The sequence below is a fragment of the Zonotrichia leucophrys genome, chromosome 3 (assembly GCF_028769735.1).
Source record: "Zonotrichia leucophrys gambelii isolate GWCS_2022_RI chromosome 3, RI_Zleu_2.0, whole genome shotgun sequence".
NCBI classification, from domain to species: domain Eukaryota; kingdom Metazoa; phylum Chordata; class Aves; order Passeriformes; family Passerellidae; genus Zonotrichia; species Zonotrichia leucophrys.
The window spans coordinates 69,556,098-69,580,166 of NC_088172.1; the positions used below are offsets into that span (position 1 = coordinate 69,556,098).

The 24,069-nt window shown below is 39.8% G+C and overlaps 1 protein-coding gene across 3 annotated transcripts in view; it reads left to right on the plus strand.

The window, feature by feature from the left end:
* The window catches only part of PRKN (parkin RBR E3 ubiquitin protein ligase), a 689,640-nt gene extending 670,346 nt beyond the window's left edge, over nucleotides 1-19,294 (plus strand). For all 3 annotated transcript variants that reach the window (XM_064708670.1, XM_064708671.1, XM_064708669.1), the window contains 3 exons: nucleotides 2,993-3,079; nucleotides 14,851-14,968; nucleotides 17,997-19,294. In XM_064708670.1, the coding sequence (XP_064564740.1) occupies nucleotides 2,993-3,079; nucleotides 14,851-14,968; nucleotides 17,997-18,106 (315 nt within the window). In that variant the 3' untranslated portion in view covers nucleotides 18,107-19,294. The remainder of the gene's footprint in view (nucleotides 1-2,992; nucleotides 3,080-14,850; nucleotides 14,969-17,996) is intronic.
* Nucleotides 19,295-24,069: the final 4,775 nt, after the last annotated feature.

A 24,069-nucleotide genomic window follows, 5' to 3' on the forward strand; every position in this document is an offset into this window, starting at 1 on the left:
TCACTGGATTTAGGATTTCTACTTGGGTCTATCTCATACATTTTTACAGATATTCAAAAGCCTGTAATAGCCCACACACAGGTTATATTAATTTCCAGTGCCTAAATCCCTTAAGTGCTTTGGGGATTTCCCTGCTAATCCTCTTTTTAATGCAGGGGTAGGTTTGAACCTTTGGGATTTATTCTTTGTGTTGGTTGTTTTCCAACCAAAGAATCTTTCAAGGGTAACAACGACAAGTGCTAAATGTGTAAAGACGTAGAAAGTTTATCTGCTGTTTATATTAACACAGCAATCTGCCAGTCTTTTTTTGGCACAAGAAGGAAAAGAAAGTGTAACTATTATTAGTAATTACAGTACTTATAGTAATTTTAAACACTTACTAATATTAAATTTATGCAAAAGTATTAAATCCTGACTGAACATCAAATCCTTTCCTTTCCAAGGGCAAAGTAACTGTATTAATATTAATGAAGCCATAAAATACAAGTTAACTGACAGGATTTTTGCAGTTGCTTACTGCAACTGTATTTTGTTACTGAAAATTTATCATATTTTTCATGTCTGAAAGTAAAAAATGAAAAAAAACTATCACCAACTGCTCTTTGTTGTAAGTGACATGCCTTTCCTTTATGATGCATGCTTTGCCATAAAAAGGGAGTGCTTAATGCATTTCTGTTGGGAGATGCCTATTTATTCTGACAAACTGATCAGCCTCCCGGGTGTTTCTTTGCCACAGAACTGATTCTACATCTCATCCATTATCTAATAGGATGTGAAAAGAGTATCCTGTCTCACAAAAAAAATCAGGCTTTGTTTCATTACAAGGATGTGGCAGGCCCACTCACAGGCTTACTTGCAGGATATACAATTGTTAGTGAAAGGCCCAGTTATACACTCATGAATGTTTCCAATTGGCCTGTGGGGAAAACATTGGTAACATTGGTACTGAGGATCATTTATTTCAAAGGCAAGGATAAAATATGGCCTCTATAATGAGAAAATGCATTTCACGTCTTAAATAGTACTGCAGGAGCTTATGAATTTTATTATTGTAATAAACACCAATGCCATATAAACTAGCCAGCCAGAATGTCTCTGCAAAATATATGCCCTGGTTATTTTTCTTCTCTTTCTTCATTATTTCTCCCTTTACAATGTTTATGAAAGGTTTAAAATTGTGCCTGCATGGGAAAAGAGAGATTGGAGCAAGGAAAGCAAGCTGAGGCATTGTGTGATAAGGCAGTGATAAAGCAAGTGTATACAAAACACTGTCAGACAAATGCTGTCAGTCAGATGTGCTCATAGGGAAATAAAGTCACAAAGGAAAAAGAGAGTAGGATACACAGTAGGAAATTCAATTAAACCCAGGCATAACCTTAAATGTTAAGGAATAACAACTCTTTAAGACCTTAGGTTTCCAGATGGAAACTGTCTACGTGTTTGAGCAGAGCTAACACACCTGAAACTTTTGACCATTAATGCCCTGCAAATCGTTGTTGTATTTAAATGATGCTCTATTACAACAATGCAGTCTCCCATACAACACAGCCCACAAAAAAGTGCCTTCATTGCAAAGCTGCTTGCTAAGAACCACGACTGAATTAACAAATCAGTGTTGGTTGAAGTAAAACAAAAGGTTTTAGGTCATTGACAAAATAGAGGAAGAAGTGACACGAAAGCAAACAAGTGATTAGTTTTGGTATCTCTAGAAGTCAGAACGCTCACTCCACAGCTCCAGATTTCCCTGCCTTTCTAAATAACAGGATCAATCCTTTTGGACTTGCACTATGCTTCTTTTCATAAAGGGCAGTTACTTTAGCATGACAATAAAATATGATTGTCAGTGCTTCTTGGAAAAGTGAAAATACAGCTTGAAATAGTTCAAAATGAAAATACAAAAGCTGGAATTACTGGCAGACAAACCTTCTAATGTCATGTCCTCCTGATATCCTTTATTCATTATATGTGAATGCAGCTCTATATCTAAAAATCAAGGCTGTTTTATAAGTCTTGCTTATAATGCCAGTCAGAGTGGCTTACCACTGAGAGATCTTTCAGAGCCTGGAGTTGCATCAAGACAGCAAAGCTTTAAAACAGCATAAGAGACACCCATTCTACATTATTGACTTTTCCCTTTACCTGCAAGGACACAGAATTTAATGCAGCATTGATGGGTCAAAGATTTGACACATGTCAAGTCAGATATCTTCATTTTAGAGTTTAGAAAAGCCATCAAACCTGATACATATGAACCACTTTAGGTGGCAGAGGCCATCAGACAGCTAGGGAGAATTGTTTCACTTATCTGCAAAAGACATTACTTTCAATGAAGCCTTATGTAAAGAAAAATGTTATTTAAGGAGAATAAAATCAGAACAACTGCTAAAAATGCAATAAAGGTCTAGAGGTAGATCCCTAAACCCTGCATTAAATATCCTATCATTGTGTTCTTTCTATGATTTTTTAAACCATCCTATAAAGGTCTATGGCAAGGATATAAGTTCCTAGAAAATGGTATTTCATATGGCCTTTTATGAAGTGGTCATCCCCTAGGAAAGTCAGCAATAGTTTTCTATAGAGAAGGCATTTAATTCAGAACTATGAATAGACTATTTCCATCAGCAAACACTATACAGCAGAACAGCTTTTTTCAGCTATTACCCTTCTTCTATAAATAGATTTCACAGGAGGAAAAGCACACCCATAAACTATCTAGTATGACTTTATGTCCCTAAATGGACCATGTTGCAAAATCTCATATTTTAATAATGGCATTTGCGTTACTCCACTGATAAAATGTATAATAATAACAGCAAAATTGTTGTGTTAATGATCAGAGTGTATAATAAGATGCATAATTAGGAGGATTATGGGAATTTAATAGGAAGAGAAGGGCAAGGGATAATCTATTGTATGACTCTTCATGATTGTAACCTGCTGTCTATGTCCCTAATGTGTTTTTATGACTGGCATGCTTTGGTTTGTTTCCCAGTCCGTGTTCTGCCGAGAATGTAAAGAAGAATTCCATGAAGGGGAATGCAACTCTCTCCTCAGCCCACCAGGAGCCATGGCCCAGAAGGTATGGATCTCACAACTCCTGATTGTTATCCCTGGCCCAGCCAGAGTGACATTTGTCAAATGGATTCTAATTATAATCCTAAGCAAAAGCAATTATGTTCATGCTGAATTACTCCAGCCGTCGGAGTTGCCGAATTGGCTTTGCGGTGGATTTCAGCCTCTTTGATTGATAGAGCAGCCGAGTTCTGTCAGGAAAACACAGGGCTCTGCCATCAGTTGATAAAGAAAAGGCCTTCCCAGTGGGCTTCTAGGGTTGTCTCTATTCAATGTGAACACTTTTGAAAGGCTTTATATAGTCTTTCTGCCTTTCAGTTTATTTTCAATGCATCAGTCAGAAAATCATGAGGGTTTGGCCCGAATAACAGGGCTTTTTTACAGCCTATGCAGCCTATTGGTAATTTATGTTTTAGCTTACAGAAATAAAAAATATATTGTTTAGGCTGGAAGTTGTTAGATGATAATTATTCTAGGTTGCTTTATAATTTTGTAGCTATTGTAGCTATAGACCTGGAGAGGAAATAGTTTTTCTCTCCTGGCATTTGTCTTTGTTTGAGATTCAAGTTTTTCTTGAAATAAATAAAATGTGTAAACCACAGTCTTTCCAAGAAAAAAAAAAAAGAGGGAGAGAGAGTGAAAGACCAGAAAACATATCCCCTAAATATCTCACAGCTTGATGCCCAAGCTGCACTCCTAGGAAGCAGAAAACTGGTATTCAGATATCTGGCAGATTTGATGCTAAGAAGAAACTCAAACCCTGAGCCTCCACACAGTCCAACGTGGCAGATAAAGGTTTGTGGGCAGGTGCTGATGAGGGCTTGCATCCAGCCAGCTCTCAGGGAGGTGTGCCAAGCTCCTGTGACTGCCTGCAGGCAGGCTCTGTCTGAGGCTGGCTTCTGGGGCCTCACTGAACACAGACTGACAGGGAGCTGAAATTCTCTTCTGAGGCTTTGCCATGTGCTACCTGGAGATGGTTCATATGCCATACTTTGCAAACCTTGCACTAGGTCATGACCTGTGTAGAGATTCTTCTCTTTAACCTTTCTTAGTGAAGCTCTTCTAATTTATAAAAAGAATTAGCATTAGTTGAGGCAGAATGAAACAGCCTGTATCCTCATAGTCAGTCAGGGTATCTACCTCTGTTGACCTGGAACATGTGTTTTGTATCAGACCCAAAATCCATCTACTTTCACAGCCTCTAGTGATTTGTGATGTACATGTGGTATTTTATGTTTAGTAGCTATCGGCGTTTTTTTTTTCTCCATGGGTTTGTGCAACCCATTTTTGAAGCCATATGTATATATAATAAGGAGATTTGCAGCTTAGCTGCCCTCCACGAAGAACAGTGTCATTTCATTTGCAATAGCCTTAGAGCAGTCTTCTGATTCCCATTCACATTTATATAAAAAAACAAAGCAACTTCAACAAAGACATTGAGAGATGCTTAAAGCATTCAACAGCCTAGTAAAGCAGGAGACCAAGGCTCAATGTCTTACCTGAATTAAACTGAACTATAACTTGAATGCATCTCAACATGAACAGAGAGCTCTATATATTCTATATAAGTATATAGTTACTTATGCTTGGAGTTTTGCCTCGAGTACTGAAAATATCATGGCATGTAAAAAGTTAATTCAACAATGTTGGCTCTGTGAAAGCTAGAGTTCATGTAATTTTTATCTTCTAAGGCAGAAATAAATATATACCAGGAAGAATCAGAATACCATAAGAAGGAATTTATTTTAAATATTTGAATATTGCCGTTGCTTTTCCTTATAACAATGGGAGCACTTCACCCATCTGATTCAATCTCCCAGCACATGAATTTCACCCAGTCAGACCTGTTAACTTAGCAATGTTGACTGCTGTTGCAGTTCTAGTGTCACGTGAATGTTCTTGCTGTTCCTGAAAAATGCCCTGCACTCGCAAGGAACTGTTTCCAGAACAGCTAAATGATGGTACCAGAATAACTCTTGCACCTATACAAATCAGGTGCCGTGCACAGACAAGACCACAGACTAAGCAGGATTCATTGAGACTCCAGTCTAAGCTGAAGTTAATTTATTTGGGTCCGTCTCCTCTTCCCCTCAGAAGCTGAGAGCGGCACTAATGAAACATCTCCACGAGGCGGTGCTGTGCCACTGAAGGAATGTTTTCCCTCGTTTTCCTCAGCCAGGAGAGCAAGGCCAGAGGCAGCAGAAGCAGGGCGAGGGCAGGGGCTGCTGAGATGCTGCTTTCACTGCCCGGGCATCCCTGCAGAGCCACCCTGCGCTCAGGGCTCCCGAACCGGGCACACTGACCATTCCGGGGCATGTATGGAGAGCAGGGCCTGTGGGACAGTTTCCATCTCTTTCCCTGAAATCGGTGTAAACATTTATCCAGTGTGCTTTCAGGCTGTCTATTCACTTGGCATCGCCTGCCAGGTGCATAGGTCTGTGTGTCAGATCGAACTTGCTGTGATTGTAGTGCTTGGTGAGGCAGTGAGAAGGTTTGTTTTATTTTTGTCCATGGTCTGTTTCAAGGTAGGAATTGAAAAAACCCACTTCCAGGGCTGTCTCCTACTCATGCAATTTGACTCCTTTCTGGATCCTTTCCATATCATTTATTTTATCAAGACATTTTATTGCCACTACTTCTGCCAATCGAATTTAAGAATCAAACACACACACTGCCATTAAACTGTTCCTCTCTAGAAGAGATGCAGGATACACAATCAGTTTCAGGGAATTACATCCAATAAGAAAAATGCAGGGTTTGCTTTAGCCTCTAGTAGCTGTGGTAGTGGAAGGGCCTTCTCTTGCCTTCACATTTCTGCAAATGCCTGCAGGTCTCTGGTGTTCAGCAATATGAAACACTGTGGACAGGTTCAGGCCTAATTCAGCGTGACAGAGGTGAACATGGAGGAGCACGAGGAGTGTGACAGGTGAAAGAAAAACCAAGAAGGAGAGATCTGGCAGAGGAATTGGGTGACCAGTAGTGGATGGCAGCAGGAAGAGCTGTGGTGGCACTCCATGCAGCTCTCCTAAGGTGTGTCAGGGCACTGCAAGGGCTGTCTGCTTCCTGGGGACTTTCCATGTGTCAGGGCAGGGCCTGAGGACAGGGATGAGCCAAAATGGTGGAAGGTGGGTCCACAGGTGGCCTATGACTGAGCTGGGCAGGGATGTGGGGAGCTGGGACAGGCCATGCTGCAGTATCACCAGGCAGTGACATGGGTTCCTGGGCCATGAACAGGATGCAGGGATTAGCAGGGGATTGGGACAGCAAGGTCTGATGGTACCCTCAGAGCCTGACACCAGTTTGGGAAGACTTGGAGAAAGAGAGCCCCCAAAAGAAGAGATAGAGCCTGATACAGAGGAATTTGAGTGTCCATGAAAGCCAAGAGCTGACTGGAGGGATTGTAACCCATCAGATGGAGTGGAAGCTCCAGAAAGAGGAAAAGAAAGAGAGAGGTGAAATGACGTGGCACAGCTATGAAAGTCCAGGAAACATAAACGGTGGTGGTGAAATGGACCTGTGCTTGGGCAGATGTCAAAAGGAGGGAGGAGGAAGCCTGAGGTGCAGAGAGGGGAGTGTAGCTGGTGGGTCTGTGACGGAGGGCAGAGAAGGATGGAAGGAGCAATGGGGTGAGTTGGCAGGAGGAAGGAAGAGAGCGGCCATGATTGCAGGAGATAGGAGGGATGAAGCAGGTGCCACATGTGCATCTCTGAAAGCCTATTCCAAATGAAGGAGTTGGAAGCTTTAGGGAAGCTAAATGGCATTACTTGCTGCTTGGGGTAAAAGGCAAACTCAGCAGCAAGCGTGCAGAGAGCAGCCCAGCTTTAACTACTGGCATATCCTGACCTTTCAGATCTGTGCACAGATATTGCATGGCCCATTGGGAAGGATAAAATGTTCTATTTCTGCTGAAATGCCTACTTTTAGCCCAGATAGACCATTGGAAGCTTATCTTAAACATTTACCTACTGGTGCAGGACTGATTATTTCCCATCTTAGTGTGTAAATTACATTATTTCAGGGAAAATAAAATTTATCTGTGGCAATATCAGTTGGGAAGCTTTGTTTTAAAACCATTGCTGCCTCCTGGAGCTGTTTGAACTTTGGGATGACAGAAGAAATCATATTTGATGAATTAAAAGGCACAGTGTGCATGATGGAATCAATGATACGGTAAAGGTGACTTCAGCCAGATTTAGGTTTAGAAATAACCACATAGTCCCTGCAATGTACACCACAAAACCAAGCTTCCTGGCCTCTTTTAACCTCACACACAGACAGTCTGTGCTGGTGGGGAATCTAGCCATAAACCAGCTTCCTCTGTAAGTCCCCACCTTAACATTAGCCCAGCTTTCCTAGCACAAACCTTTCTAGATGGTTTTCCAGTTACAAGGATAAGCAATGCACCTTCTTGCTCACTAGCAACTGCACAATAAAATGTGGCCACGTATTAGATTTGAACTTTTTCAGAGTAGCTCCCAGGATGGTTTTGGTGCTGGGCATGTTGATGAGGAAGCTGGTTTATGGCAAGGTAAACTGTAATAGCAATGACACTGATGTAAAAGTGGTGCCCAGGTGAGCAGAATATGGGGCACTGAGTCATAAGTGTTTGGGGGGGGGAAGGTAACACAACCTGGATGAAATGTGTTATTAAAAAGTATGTTTTAGAGTTGGTTCTGTGGACAAACTTTCTCCAAGAAGCTGCTGATTATCTTGTCCCAAGAAACTCCTTAAAAATCCTGTCAGAACATTCCTAGTCTTAGTCCAAGCCTTAATTCCAGCTAATCAGAGAAGGAGTCTGTTATAGCAAGTCTGGCCCTGCAATCCATGCAATCCAGTAAAATCCTTCTCTAAGTATTCATCTTTAGCTGCTGATGCAGCTAAAACTTCTTACCCATTTTTCTCACACAGGTTAGAGACTAAGTGGTGTAAATTTCTGCCATTTTGTTACATGGAAAATCTCATTACCTGCTAAAGGTGTTCATTTCAGACCATGTTCACTGTATATGCAAACTAAAAAATGTATTGCTGGTTTTATCAAAGTCTTAGCTTGTCAGTGAAGTAATTTTAGCCCATTTACAATAACACTAGGACTTACCATTCAAATCATAGTTAAAATAAAGGATATGCAGACTTTCTGGTAACACTCATTTCACTGGTGTTATTTTTAAACTTCCACTCCTTGCCTGGGTTCTAGGCTCAATAGCTGCAGTCTGGAATGGGCTGGTATAGTGAATCCTTTTTTCAGAAGGAGCATGATGCTGATATTGAAGGATTTTTTTCTTTCCTTCTTATTCTATAATCTGCTTGGAGTCAGTCTTATTTGTTTGTTAGCTGACTCCTTCTCTGACGCACAAGCCAATGTTGGTGTGTTTTATCCAAGTTGGTTATGCCTTTGATCTCTCTGTTGTCCTCAAGACTTTTTACCCATTCTTCAAGGGTATTTGTATTTGGGTAAATGACCACTTGAGTGTGGTTTATAATGTTGGGGCCTCCCATATCATCCTGTGCCTCTGCTTTCAAGGCTTCTTCTATCATCCCATGCTGTTACTCCTTTGCACAGCATTTTATTGTAGGGTCAGAGACAGTTTGTTCTGACTGATAGTACCTATAATGGTCATTCCTGCCTGTAAGTTACAAAAATACATTAACTGTTGAACCATGCAATAATATAAAAATTGTACAAAAGCAAAAGCAGAACAGGGGAATAGTCACCAGGTGATTCAATAACATCTGTCACAGGCTAAATCAAATCTGTAGGCATGCCAAGACAAGTTCAGATAAAGCTTGACGAGTCCTGAGGCTCATGGTGCTGGCACAAAGGCTGTGGTCTCTTACAATAAATGGCAATACCATTTTTACTGAGGCATAAAGATACATGTTTTATACCTTCATCTACAGTCTTTTCCAGTGTAAATTTATAGCTAGTGCTGTAAAACTTGACTTCAACTCCATTCTTATCCTGTGGGACACTGCCTGTCCTGGCTGTAGCCCTAAGCTGGAGGCCTTTGTCACCAAATCCCAAAGCCCTTCCCAGACCCACCACCTTCAAATCAAACCTCAGCTGTTCCTTGTTTGGATCTCAGCCCTCACAGTCCTCAGGTAGCTAACATAGGATCCAGGTAATAGCTCTATTGTTCTGTAGCTGGCAGTATAAATTTATCCAGCACCTCTGTCAGGCCAGGAACACATCAGACCTAACCAAAAGCAGAGCAGTCAGCTGAGTCAGGGCAAACCTGACCCTCTTCATCAGCACACACTTCCAGGGCTGCCCTCTAACCAGAGTTTCTGGGCTCAAACCTGACTCAGGCATGATTCTCAGGTGAACAATTGGCTCCAAGCAGACCCATAGGATCACTTCCCAGATGTGTTTTTTGCTGCACAGGTGCAAACATAAAGGCACATTCATTTGCTCGCGCAGACACATCCAGGAAAGCCTGTCACAGCACCTGGCATGCTGCTGAAGGCTGTTGGAATGTAGCTCCTGGAAAAGCTCCCAGCTCATCTTTTCCTCCCATTGCCTCCTGTGTGCAGGTCTCAGAGTTGACAGCAGGGGGTATGAAATGCTCAGGTATTGCCTGCCGGGCTTCCTTCTCCATCGTGGAACAACACATACTAACCTCCCATGCTGTAGATTTCCAGCAAGCATGTAGGGTTGTGAAGCCTGGTCTCTCACCAGTTAATGATAATGATAAATATAAATGCTAACCACAAAAACCATTAATTATTTCCCTGCATTTTAGTGAAAGGAAAAGCTACTGAAAAAGTTCATTGTACATAGTATCTTTCAATGAGTCCTGAGTCACAGTATGAAATGCAAAACATCTATTATTAGGCCATTGGTTGTTTTGGGTTTTTTTCCCATCAGGTAAATTTTAAAAAATAAATAAAACATGACTGTACAAGGAATGGCACACCTAGCTTGATCTCTAAAATATCTTAAACAACTGAAAAGCAAACTGAGGCTCAGGGTTTTAGTATTTGGTATACTCACAATGTCAAGCTCAGGACATTTCAACCCATAGGTGCCTAATTAAAGGAGCAAGAAAAATAACTATGACCGGGAAATATCCTGTAAAATTAATCTCTGTGTTATAAATAAAGATGCACCAGAGGAAATCTGAGAATAGGTCTTAACTTTCTGTCTAATGAGAAATAGATGATAACTATATAGAGAGAATTTTAGCTTTCCTATTTTGGGCAGCAATAAAGTAAAAAAGATGTGACAGACTGCTTTTGTTTATGAGGTTAAGCTGACAGTCATTTTCAGCAGTGTTGCCACTTACGAGAGGAAGGCATGTTCTTTGTTCTGCTCATGGAAAACAGTTATATAAGAATGACCTGTATTAGATTAGATTTTCTGCTTTAGATCAATGCAAATTCAATATTCACCATCTACCTGAATTTAATTCATTATATGAATGGCTGCAACACACAGAGTGAGAACATTGGTGTGCAGTGTCACCAAACCAGAGCACTCTTTCTTGTATCCAATATAATACCCTGTGTATATCAATTTGATTTTAACTAGTTGCTGTCATCACAAAGCAGCTCTTTCATTTTATGACAGAATTCCCTAGGCACACTAGATAAATTGGCTCACACAAAGCTGCTTCATGTGGATTTAACAGGATCATTGTAGTACTGGCACCTCTATTTTTCCTGTGTGTGAAACATAATCTCATTGAATTAATAACTTTTCTATTCCTTATCTATAGCCACATTTTACTGTTTTGAATTAGCCTCAATCTGTCTCTAAAATAGAGTAATAGTCCCATAGCTATTCACACCTTGCTTTGTGAGATTTTTACTCTAAATGGCTCAAGTAATCCATTTTCTTCCAAAACCCTCTAGCCTATCTAGTGCCCTGGACACCTGCTATTTTTACCCCCTGCAGTAAAAGGCACCAATAAGCATAACAGTATGGTAATTCGTGTGATCATGTTCATAAAACAGCCTTGTTGAAGCCAAGAAGACACAATAAATTTAAGTTGGACTGTCACCATCCATTGTAGATCAGTCTTCAACAGCTGAGGCTGCTTTTGCTTAGAGCTCTAGCTCTAGTGGGCTGTGTTAACCTAAATATTATGGTGGGATGAACATTGCTCATGCACAACGAATTAATCTTTGTCTTCCTTTCAAATGCTTTCAAGTATGCATAGCTTTTCTCACATTCTTGTTAGAAAATGAGTAATACTTCCTGTTTTGAGACATCTAAACCCTTTTAAAATTCTGTATTTCACACCAAGTGAGATAATTTTATATATTTCTATTACCCTAAATAAAAAGCTTATTTTTGCAAGTAAAATTCTCTTAAAACCAAGCATTTCTGACCAAAAGCAAATGTATTTTGGATTTAAAGAAAGCTTCACTAGGATACATTTTTTTAAAGTTATGCATGACCAGCTTTTTTGTTTATCAGGGAGAGATGAAGCACCAAGGGCAAACAAACAGGAATACAGAAATTACATCCACTTAAAGCAAAGCACAAAGAAGGTTAACAGTTGCATATTCTATTCTGAATTAAGGGTCTTCAATTTTGAGATGTTGTCTATACCAGGCAAAATAAGCATGATCATTAAAGTGTGCTAACATAAGGCAGTATATAATTCGGTGGATGTCAAAATTTAACATTATGTATCTAAGACCTCCAGTATTTTGAACAAGGAGCTTTGCCATGAATGTTTTTAATCTAGATGGTTCTGCTTAGTTGCTGTCTGCGAACACCTTCTTCATTTGCTTCAGTGTGGTTCTACTGACAGGTCGATGTGTACTCTGTCACCTGAATGAGATGCTGCTCTAAGAAGGACACTTTATTTCTATTTCAAGATACTTTTTGTCCCTGCAGATCTCTTTCCAGTACTGCATGATATTGATTAACTGCAAGGAAAGCATTCCACATACATGGTTTTGTATTGTTGTATGGTCCTTGGCAGTCTCTGTGGTCTCTTTATCCCTGTCAGTTTTTCCAAAAGATTCAGCATAGGAACAGGAGTAAATCTATGTCCTTCAGGATGACCCAGAGATAATAAGACAACTTTTTGCTCCTGTCTCCCTAAGAGAATACTGAAGGGGGGATATTGAATAGTGCTTACAACATCTTTTTCTGTAGCTTGCTGTTATTTACGGGTATTCATTCCTGGTCATAATATGCAGCACAGTTAAGAATCAAAAACAAAATATTCATAAAGTGGCATGGATTAAATCTAGTAACTTTTCCATAGTGCTGGGACAAATGTTCCATACTAACTGGGGAACAAGGGCACATTGTGTTGAGTGAGCATCAGAAGTGATCCAAGTCCCCTGTCCTCAGCAAACTGACATGTGATGCACACCTGGAGCATCTCTGAGCTTCTTATCCAAGACCAGGCAGAACAGCCAAAGTTAGAGACCCTTCTGCTTGACAGACCTAGGCCATTTTCAGTGAGGTTAGGTTTGCTAGTTTAGGATGTAAGAACATGATTTAAATAGACACAGGTAATGAAGAATTGCCATACACCTTTTCTTTATTGTTGGAAGAAAAAATGCAGATAAATATATGTGTGCTTGCCATTACTGGGTGTGGAGCACTAAATAAAGCACATGAGCACTGAAGGCTTATGGATCTGGATGGTATGATTTATTCACTGAATCAGGGACTCCATCACTGTGCCATTTCTCTGCATTTGGTTCATGCAGCAGGAAGTTTTTAACATAGCATTCAACAAGGCTGGGCATAGGGGGGGTGTTTCACCTCTAATGGGCTGAAATATCATGCTGCTGCATCTAGTTCATACTAGAATTTTTGCAATGGAAAATACTAAAAATAATAATTCACTGCTGTTTTCAGCAATTTGTTCTTGGTGAGCTGCATGTGTGTGGCTAGAAGTTGCTTCTTTTAGTTATTCCTAGGGTTTCCCAATTTTGTTTGCAGAACTAAGACGAAAAATTTTTATACAAATAAAGTTAGCAATTTGGTATGTGAAATTTTATCTCAGTGTCCTTTGCTATTAGATCACAACAAAGACATGAAGATGGAGAAAAAGGTGTTTTGCAAGTACTAAAAAACACTTGCAAATTGGACTATTTGAGAAAACAGCTAGTGTGAAGCTCATCTGGACTGATCACAAAAATTTATAATACTTCTGGTCTTCTCATTTAGTGCTTCTGAAAAGAATAGCAATGTTTTATCACTGCTGTAGTGATTTTCAACTGTATGCATGCTAAGCAATGAGCTCCCATTAAAATGAGATATCATCTTATTTCTGTCACAGGGGAAACTGAGCCCCAGGTCAAGTGTTCTCCCCTCTCCCACTCTGCCTCTCGGAGCTGGCTCAGATTGCTTGCAAAAGTCATCCTTCCTTAAGGATGTAGGTGTTGAAAAATCAATACTAGATTATGTTCTTTGCTATTAGCCTGAGCAGCTTTTTCTATTTCCCAGAAGTTTCTAATGTGCTGTTGTATAGAGGTCATCTTTCTGCCGAATTGCTGAATAATCCAGCAGGGTGCAGGGCTGAGTTCCCTCTCTACAAGCAGAGAGACAAGAGTAAAAGTCACTTCTAGGATACAGATAAGAAGACTTCATTCACTTCTGTCACCTCTACATCAAAAAGCAAGTCGGAGAATCTTAAGGAGCAACAAAAGACATTCACAGGCTGAGGAGACTGATGTAGGTTGTAAAATAAATAATGGCAAACATATTATTGATGTTTCCTGATTAAAAGAAGGCAGTGTGGGGTTTTTTTGTTGTTTTGTGTTTTGGTTTGCTTTTCATTAAATGCATATTGCAATGGCCACTAGATGAGCTGGAAATAAATTTCTGCAGATGTTGGTCTTTGTTATTCCATTTTAACTGAGGTCATTTCAGCCAGGAATGAAATCGAGGCACTACTCACTCTCTACTCTGTTTTATCAATACTAAATGACCAGAATTCAAGTGGCATTATGGCTTTGGTGCATTGCTTAAAGTTGGGCCTTTTTCTGTCTTACTAGAAATAAATATATTAAAAATTATCTATAAAAATAAATATAAAAGTCTATCCACATAAAAGCCTATAAGTATTTAGAAGGTATACACTAAGTTACAGGAATTGTTATAAATTAAATAGTTTTGTTTAAGTTCATAATTTTCCCATATGCTTGAATAAAACCATATTATGAATGGAGAGAGCAGAGCTTCAAGGTTGGAACCTACATGCATTGTTTATAGGTACTGTTCACATGGTTGCCAACCTTCTGTGATGGAAATGACCCAAGGCACTGCCATCTCTTTTGTCCTTGTACTATCATTTTTGGTAGGAAGCAGCCAAATAGGCCACTTGTGTAGATTATGTAATTTTGTCACAGTCATAAATAGGACAAACACAGGAGTCCCTTTTATAGTCCTCATGATGACTTTTTCCTTCTGTGTCATTCTGAGCATTTCATTACTCGGGTTTTTTTGCTTTTTTTACAAAATTTTTGTTTATTCTTTGTGCTTGTTATATTTGTGTAGGGTTACATTGGAATGAAACTCAGACCTCCAATACAACAGAGTACTTTATTATGAAAAACGATTTCCCTCCAGGCACCCCACCATCCTGCATTACCAAGTGTTGCACTTCCTTGGTGTTTTTGTTTTTCTTTCAAGAAGGGCTTTAACCCCTGAAGCAGAATCACACCTGTGGTGTCTAAGATGCGATATTGTCAGCCAGGTTCACCTGACTCCTCCTTTGCCTTCCCTTTTGCTGTACCTGTCTTGGTGCATTTGCAGTATGGTTTGATGCCCCAATGAGTGTTCTCTCTCTCTCTCTCTCTTCGCAGGGGTTTGTAGTTGATGAACATGCAGCCATGCAAGCTCGATGGGAAGAAGCATCTAGAGAAACAATCAAGAAGACAACCAAGCCATGCCCCAACTGCAATATTCCAGTAGAAAAAAATGGTAAGTTTATTAGATATCTTCTACTTACCTCTCTTAAAATTCATTTTACAGTATAAACGTATGAATGTGCAGGTGTACATATGCATAATATTATTCCAAAAGGGGGAGAGGACAAAAAGCTTGAATAATTCCTTATGTCACCTTAACTAAATTATCTTGAAAATGCTAACTAAATCACTCAGTTCTGAAAACCACTAATTAAGCCTCACAAAATGTCCAGCTATTTTTTAGGTGAGGGAAATGGGGCATTGGATGTAGCATTCATATGACTGGATATCCAGCTCGTTATCCAGACTTTCCATTGTCACTGGGAAAAATAGACATTTGTAGGGTAAAACTCATCTCCCAATGAAGCAGAACATATGTCGGCCAGAAAATCACACCTAAAAGTGGGGTGTGAAGAATTAGTCCTGCTGTGGATGTCTACACAGTATAAGGCTGAATTTGGGTGAGATTAATCCCAACCCAGCCACATGCCCACAGTAGAAAAGCAAGTTAGAGGAAGCAACATGAGTCCTGACAAACAGTTTGCATTAATCAGTGCTTACCATGTAGGAAGAAAAGTTATCTGCTGGCATTGGGATGTTTAAAATTAAGAACAGGAATGGTAAATAGGCTGTAATTTATAGGTTAATATTGTTCCAAGACTTAATTGTATTTATGTTAATTAATAAAAATATATTAACATGATTGCCTAAATATTATACAAATACTTAGCGGGTGCTTCCCAGTCTTGTGGCATTCACATGGGACACTGAAAACGCCAAATAAGGAACTATGAACTGCAAGGGGAGAATATTTTGAGCAGTGACACTACAAAAATATTGCTGGGGAAGAAATAGGACAAAATCCTGAAATCTGGGGTTTGATGAAAGAAAAGGGAGTTGGCAGATGGAAAGTGGGAGACACCTTCAAGCACAGGAAGCAGAAGGAAAGAAAGCTTGAATTGAAGAGTGGGAATGTGAGACAAGATTTGGCATAGCGTGGAGAGCAAGGTGGGCAGCAGAAGAGAAATAACAGAGGCCTAGGTCAAAAACTTATTTACAGATTTGTAGAACAGACTGAAAACCAGAAGTTTTAATCTGATTAGAAATAGACAAATTATAATGGTGACTATTTATATTCAGGAGTTTGTGCATTGCCAAACAAAACCCCCTTTTGGTTAGGCTTGAAGGAATGGTAAGACCTTTACTTTCTCTTAGACTCTGAGCACCCTACTTTAGTTGCCCTGCTTTGGAGCAGAGTTTTGGATTGGATGTTCCCTTAAGGGACCTTCCCACCTCAGTGATTCTGTCATTTTGCAAACAAAATCACGAAGCCTAAAAAGTGCAGTGTTTGCCTTCTTCTTTGGTCATGGGTACTGCACATGCCAGCTTCTAGGCTGCCATTTGTAAACTTAAAGAAACACTTCAGAACTGCCAAAGTACAGCTGCTGTCAAGAGACTGACAACTGTATCCTGATGTCTGCCAGCAGTCCTCATTTGGGAGGAGTACACTGACTCCACATGGGAGAATAATTCTGCTTTCCTTCCCTGTATTCTGTGGACAATGTCTTTTACAAGGGACAGTGACAATGCCAATAACTTTTCTGTAATAGCCCACATAAACTTCAGGCATTGTAGAATATTTCTGAATGCCAGTAACTTTCCTGTAATACCTGAAGTGAAAGAGAGAAACACTTTCCCACAGCGAAGGCCCCAGTCTGAGTGAGTTCAAACACACATCCATGTCTCTCAGAGAGCTGCTGTACTCACAGAGCTGAAGGTCCCATTGCTTGAGGCACTCTCCACTCTTGACTGCTGATCTCTCTGCCATGCAGCAGAGAATAACAAGATTTATGCAGCTCAACAGGGAGGGCACACTTTTTACAGAAGGCACCCGATGGGTTTGGATCCTGCATTAGGACGGAGATGAGTTTTATCCAGTGATGGCTTAATACAAACTGCAAAAGAGGACTGGATCTAAACTTTAAATAAACTGGAGCATGGAGGCTGGCCATTTGTATGTTTACATTTAAATAAGATAAAAATCTTTCTGGCACATTGCCTTTCTTACACAAAGATATAAACTGACAAACAGACCTTGCTATCACCAGTGGTTTTCTCTCTTTGTCAGGTGAAGCAGACAGGCCTATTTTAACAAACCAATTTTTGTTTATTTTTGCCTTCTGAGAAACATTCTGGAGTGGCATTTTTAAAAACATGGTGTAAGGGCAGCAGCTCATACAGTAGGGAACACACACTCCCTGTACCTCCCATCACCATTTGGAGTCAAACCAAGATGACATTTCAGCATTTCTTCATGCTTTTCTCTCCGTTTGAATTATACAAAAGATCTCTTTGTGTGGTAAGCAACATAATTTCAGTTTGAAGTGTAGTTCTGTAATGACCTTTGACAATGTTAATGTTTATATATTACAAAATAAACTTTTGATCAAGGTTATGAGCAGAGAAATTAAAGCTGCACTCGTGGTATGGAGAAGTAAGAAATCCAAAATACAAAAAAACATTTATATGATCAAAAGGCTCTTTCAGATACTAAAAAGGTCAAATCAACTTGAATCACTAATGTCATTTTTATGTAATCAGCAGTCAGAAACCAAAGTCTGTATCTCCTGATTTACCAACTTGCAAATCTTTGAATCCAAATTCAAAAAAGGATTTAATTTTGTTTATCTTCTGGCTCACAGCTGGACTAGTGTACAGTAACCTTGAGGAATAATCCAGGACTGCTTTGAAAGGCCCCAGACTATAATCTCTTTTCACTATCCCTAGCACAGTCTTTTTCAATTTCCTCCTACCCCTGCAGTCCCTCGAGTGAGAAATGCACATTAAAGCCCAATGAAGAGGAGGAGCAGGTTTTAGATAGCCTAGAGAGATATTCTTTGGGTTTGTACTTTTCTTTTATTAAATAATTTACTTAGTTGGTAAATTAGTGTCTAAGAAAGTTGATTTTAATGCTCTTAATTGTTGATTAACATCTCTAAGTGTTTTCCAAGTACCAAAGCCATTCTGTTGCTCTTTTGCAGGTGGCTGCATGCACATGAAATGTCCTCGCCCTCAGTGCAGGTTTGAGTGGTGCTGGAACTGTGGCCTGGAGTGGAACAGAACCTGCATGGGAGATCATTGGTTTGAGTAGCAGGGCTGAGGCCAGTCTGTGCTGCTGCTAAAGCTTGTTTTTATCAGGCTCAAATTCTGAACCACTTGCTTAAACAAAAATCCCAGTGGTTTTAGGGACACAGAGTTCAGAAGCTGGCCTAGTTTGTTGGCTTTTTGCTTTATTGCATATGCAATCATACCAAAATCACATTGAAGTTATGCCAAGGCTTTTAAATCCACTAAGTTAAAAGAACAATTGTTTTAATGGACAGACTTGCTCATCGCGGTACAAAGAGAGGAAAATTACAACTTTTTGAAGTTGTGCAGTCTATCAACATGGACACTTGGCAGGGTTACCATGAGGAACCTTACTTGACATTTATAGTCAGGAATTCATAATTCTTGCAAAAGGGAGCAGCCTGCATATATGTGTGTGTGTGTGTGTCTGAGTGTGTGAGCATCAAGGGGGGTGGAAGATGTTTCCTGCATCATCTGCTTTTTTTCTTTCACCACTTCTTCACTCATTCAGCACAATTTTTGATTTCAAGGCAGTATTTCTTAACAGCATTTTTGGCAGAGGGAAGGCTGTGGCTCCTTAGTGTTTTCTCAGGGCTTCTTCCTAACAGGCTTTCTGCAGGGGTTTTGCTTTCAAATGAAATTTTCATGGAAACACCCAGCTTTATGCCACACTTGTGCTTGTGTATTTGTGATATACAACACAAAGCCAGCCTGCCTACTCATTATAGACTTTGTTACCATGGGAGGATTAGCTAAGGGTGCAGTTTCAGCCCTGTCCATGGCTGTTGGTGCAGTGGTGACTGGATCCAGTTATGTGTTGTGCAAGCTACATTCACAGGGCTTCATTTTTCTTGTACTTGTGGAATGCTTTGGATGTGGCAAAGTGAAGCAGGAGGAGAGTTCTCAGGGCTTTTCTCTACCATGATTCTTCTAAATTGAAATAGAATATGGGTATGATTCTGAAAATACATTTATTGTTACAATGGTGTGGGGCAGAGAGACAGCTTCATTTTTCAATGTTAACACAGTATGCAAAGTTTAATAGCATTTCCAAGTCTGAACAATTTTACTGTTTGTGATCTTTACATTGATGTTTCACTCTGAAATGAAATGGGTAATGTCCACATCCAACACACCATGTAAGGATTTGCACAGTTTAGTTCTGGAAAAAAACGCACAATAAATAAAGAGGTCAAATTTTTAAACTTTATTTCTTTTTTTGTTTTTTTTTTAATACAAAGTAAGTGAGTACAAAAATACTGAGTGGGTCATGCATTGCCTTGACTGATTCAAACTCCCAGCTGAGAGGCAAGCCCTTTGATCAAGACATAATGTTAGCACAACATAAGTTCCATAACCATGGTCTTCTTTTATCAAGTTTGAACTAATATTTTGTATGGCATGACTGTAGAGTCCTGAAAATATGGGTGGGTCTCATATCAGTGCAGAGCATGAAGCTTGAGGCATGAAAAAAATCCCAGGCTCACTAGAAAAAAATGTCCAATTGCTAAAACCAGTGGAATATTCATCTGTCTAAACCATAAATGACATTAAAAGTGTGAGGAAACAAAAGAATGAAGGCATGAAGTACCAAAAAGGAGAACATAAACTGGTAGAATTAAGAAAATGAGAAAGAACAGAAAGGGCAATGAGAAAACAATGGACATTTCCTAAAGGTAATTTTCCTGTTTGGCACTGCTGAACTAAAACTTATGCAGGAGTAGCTACAATGAAGTGTAGGAATGCACTTGAATGCTGCAATGTAGCTCATTTAAGTATTTTGTCTTAACAGGGGTATTTTACTGTGAGTTCTGATTATCTCCTCTATCTGGGTCTGTTTTATAATTTATATGGCTAGTTTCCAACAGGCTAGGGGAAAAGTAACAATGCTTAATTTTACTTTTACCATGTGTTACATGGGAGTTCATCACTGATTCATCATCATATTTATTCAAAAGCATTCAGAATCAAAGTCTGAATCTCTTTTTTTTTGTGACTTTCTCATATAGAAAGAAGTTATTCACTAAAAGGCAGTTTCACTGAGTTAGAGCCTGACTTAACATATTAATGTTTAAATTGTTACATAGAAATGTGATTTATGCCCGTGGATCAGGGTCCATTGAAGTCAATGGACTACAGAGCAGCTCCTGTATTTCCTTCTGGCCTGGGAAGGGCATGGCAGGCATGAGTCATAAGGCCAGAATAGAAACACCTCCTTCTTGGAAGAACTGGTGAGAGAACAGGGTTATGAGCATTCATCTGCGACGTAAGCAAGGGCAGGAAAGGAGAATAAAGAAAGGAGTTGCAGCATTGACTCAAGGTTGTATCACACAGTCCAGATTTTGCACTCTGCCAAAAACAAATGTGCATTCTGAGGAATTTCACAGAACGTGTCTTGATCTTCTCCGTGTTAATATTATATGTCTCCATGCATACCATGCACAAACTTTGAGATGGTAAAGGGTGTTAATCCAATTTCTCTTTAAGATTCTCATAGTTTTCACAATTTAAAGGGCATGAAAATTCAGGATTAAGGCTCTGCTGACACTGTAAGAATGCTGGAATTCCTATAAAGATGTGTGAATTGAACCTAAAATGTCCTACACTGGTAAACTTTTTTTTTTTTGCATGGAAAGTGCCGTTTAAAAAAATGTATTTAAATGTTTTGAAAAAAATCCAATTTATTTTGCAATTTGACACAAACAGAACAGAACAAGTTTTCAGTGTCTATTCACACTGCTCCTCTTATTTCAGCCCTGTAATATTAGAGTGAAATTCACTTCACTCCAGCTTTAGCTCTCTGGTTGGTTCAGTGGCTTCTGAAGCTTGTTGTGCATGTGCATGGTGGAGCCTGCCAAGTTTTTAGTACAATTGCTCATGGCTAGAGGTGTGATGGCAACATCCCTGCCAGAGACAAGGCAGGGCTCCAGACAGGATGCACAGGACCTGTTCTCTGTGCTCCTGCACACTCTTGGCTCAGCTGCTGCATGAGGAGGGGAATCTTCCTTTTTAAAAAACTCAGAGCACTGGCATTATTTGCTGGCATTCATGAAGGCAGCCTTGGCAAACACTTCCTCAGGGCTGGCATGCTCATCTCTGGAAGGACCCTGGGCAGCCGTGGAGGGTTAATGAAGACAAACAGGACTCAAGCATGAAAGAAGGTAACCAGCCTGAGGGCTTAATGAATGATGAAAAGTTTTAAAGAGCTTGTGGGTTTATGTTGTCTCTGAGCAATACACTCTGGAAACAGCGACATTTAACTGTATGTTCTAAGAAGGTGATTTATTGTGGCGCTATAAAGCAAAAAAGAGAAGGTTGTACCTTTTCACATCAAGGTTTGGCTTTGTTAATTGAATTCTCTTTACCTTAAACCTTCATCTTTCAGATTAAAACAATTACAGACTTGCTCTTGGTACTGGAATCTGGGATCCTTTAGTGCATGTTAAATGGATTAAGAACAGGATGTATGCTTAAATATTCAATAATAATTTTCATTATAATAATTCAGCTCTATATCTACAATGAAAATCTCTAATATTTAATTCCAGCTAGAAATGAAATACAAATACCAAGTATATTAGGAAGAAAATACATAACAGTTTGGGTTCCTCAGGAAAAAGCATACCTCAAAGTTTTAAGTAAACAATACTTCAAGAGCTGTGGCTTTGACTAAAATATAATTTCTATGTCTGTCTTATCACAAAACACAAGCCAAATTATTTCATTTTAAAGGGTACACTAAAGAAAAAATTCAGTAAATGGCACTCAGAAGAAGCATTATGCCATTGATGGGAAGTGACAGTCAAGCTCTGAAAGAAGAGCAAGCAGTGCTAAATGCTATGTGCATATGAATAGCATATGGCAAACCAGTGTGGTATTTTTGCCTCCAGATGCTATTGATCATGTAAGCTGGAGTGAAATTTGTATTTCTGGAGGGAAACTTGAGGCACTTGGAGGTGAGAGGCCAGATTCCAAGAGATTCTGCTGGCCTGGAAGACTGGGAAAATTCAGCCCTTTCTGCCGAAGGGCTTTCTCACACTTTGAGTAACAACCACTGTTGTGTTCCTCCTGTTCCTCACGTGCTGCTCAAACCTTTACACAAGTAAATCATCATCTGTGGGAAGCTCAGGGAGCAACACTTGCAGCAAGATGGGAAGGATAAAGCATACAATCGTCTTTGAAGATTGGTTAGCCCCATGCTGATCTACTTGGTCTGATACAGTGTTGGATGAGTCTGGCATCATGCTTTAACCAGCCAGCAAACTGAGAGCCATGCAGCCACTCGTGCACTGTGCCTCCCCAGCCCTGCTCTGGCATGGGGAGGAGAACCTGAAAAAGGTAAAGCCTGGGGGTTGAAATAAGAACAGTTTAATAAGTGAAATAAAGTAAAATATCATCATCATCATCATCTATATCATCACCATCATCATCATCATGGAATCATAGTAAGGAAAATGGAGATGACCAAAAGAGAAAAAGGAATAAAACCCAAGATGAACGAGTGCTGTGCAGTATAATTGGTCACTACCCACAACTGATGCCCAGCCCTGCCCTGAGCAGGGATCAGCCCCTCTCAGCTGACTCCCCTAGGTTATATACTGAGCATGTCCTTCTGTGCTCTGGGATATCCCTTTGGCCAGGCCAGGTCAGCTCTCCTGGCCATGCTCCCTCCCAGCTTCTTGTGCACCTCCTCACTAGCAGAGCATGGGAAACTGAGAAGTCCCTGACTTAAGCATTTTTTAGCAACAACTGAAACATCAGTGTGTTGTCAACATTATTCTTATACTAAATCCAAACACAAGTGCTGTACTAGCTGCTAGGAAAAAAATTATCCCATTATACCAGCTGAAAACAGGACATATGGTGATGGCTGATGGAGAGAAACCCTACACAGAAATAGAGAGCTTCAATAGCTCTAAACAGGTAGGTTTTGTTTCCAGGCTACAAAATTCTCATTCTTCCTTCAGTTCCTCCGAAAGCAACTGAAAAGCCTGAAGAAGACAACACTGGATGAAAGTTTCCAGGAGAAGGAAACTCCATGTCCAGTGGTTCCTATGGTCCTTCAATAGCTTCACCCAGACGTATCTGACAGCACAGAATTAACAATGATTCAACAAGAAGAGACAAATATACTACTTTACATTTTATCTGATTTATTTACAGATTTTAAAGAAGTATTTCTATCTCTAATTAGCAAATTTAGAAAAGCACCTCTCCCTTCTTTTCAAACATGTTTGTCTACTGATTGCTATTATGTTTATTTGTATATGTGTTTTATGTGTTTGCCCATGTGGTCCCCCTTGTGTGTCACCTACTGATTTCCAGCTGTGTGTGTCTCATCTTCAGACTGTTTAATGCTCTAGAAGTTGGCTTGATTGTCTTGGAACTACTGGAGTACGTGCTGTCAATAGTGTCTTCTCATACTCTGGATAAGTATGTGCTGCCAGAAAAACTGTCAGTGGCTTTAAGGTAGCAGAAAGGTAGGCAATTTGAGAGAAGCTCATTTAATCATATGGAGAATCATATTTAATGTAGTGCTTTGTGTATCTGAAGGAACATCTTTTTTTAGAAATCAGGCCATATGCTATTTCATTTTTCTTCATTATTATTAATAGTGCTTTTTTCTTTGCTTTTAATTTGTTTTTCTTGTCTCTGTCCCCATTTTTCTGAATAATGGAGTAATGGTTCTATGCCAGTAGATAAAATATGCAGCAAGACATCACCTGTTACATTATTTTCTGGCTTTTATCCCTAGAAAGCTTGAGGAATTCACATAATCTATGCAGGCAGGGAAGTGCCATTATCTGTATTTTACAGTCGGGGAATTCAGTCCAGAGAGGACAGCCAGACTACATGGAGGCAAAACAACAGCTCAAATGCACATCATCCCTTTCCTCACAACTGGGAAAATCTGGCTGTGCCAAAGTAGAGGCCACCTGTGTGCTGGGATGGGGCTGACACAGGCTTAGGGATGCAGGAAGCAAG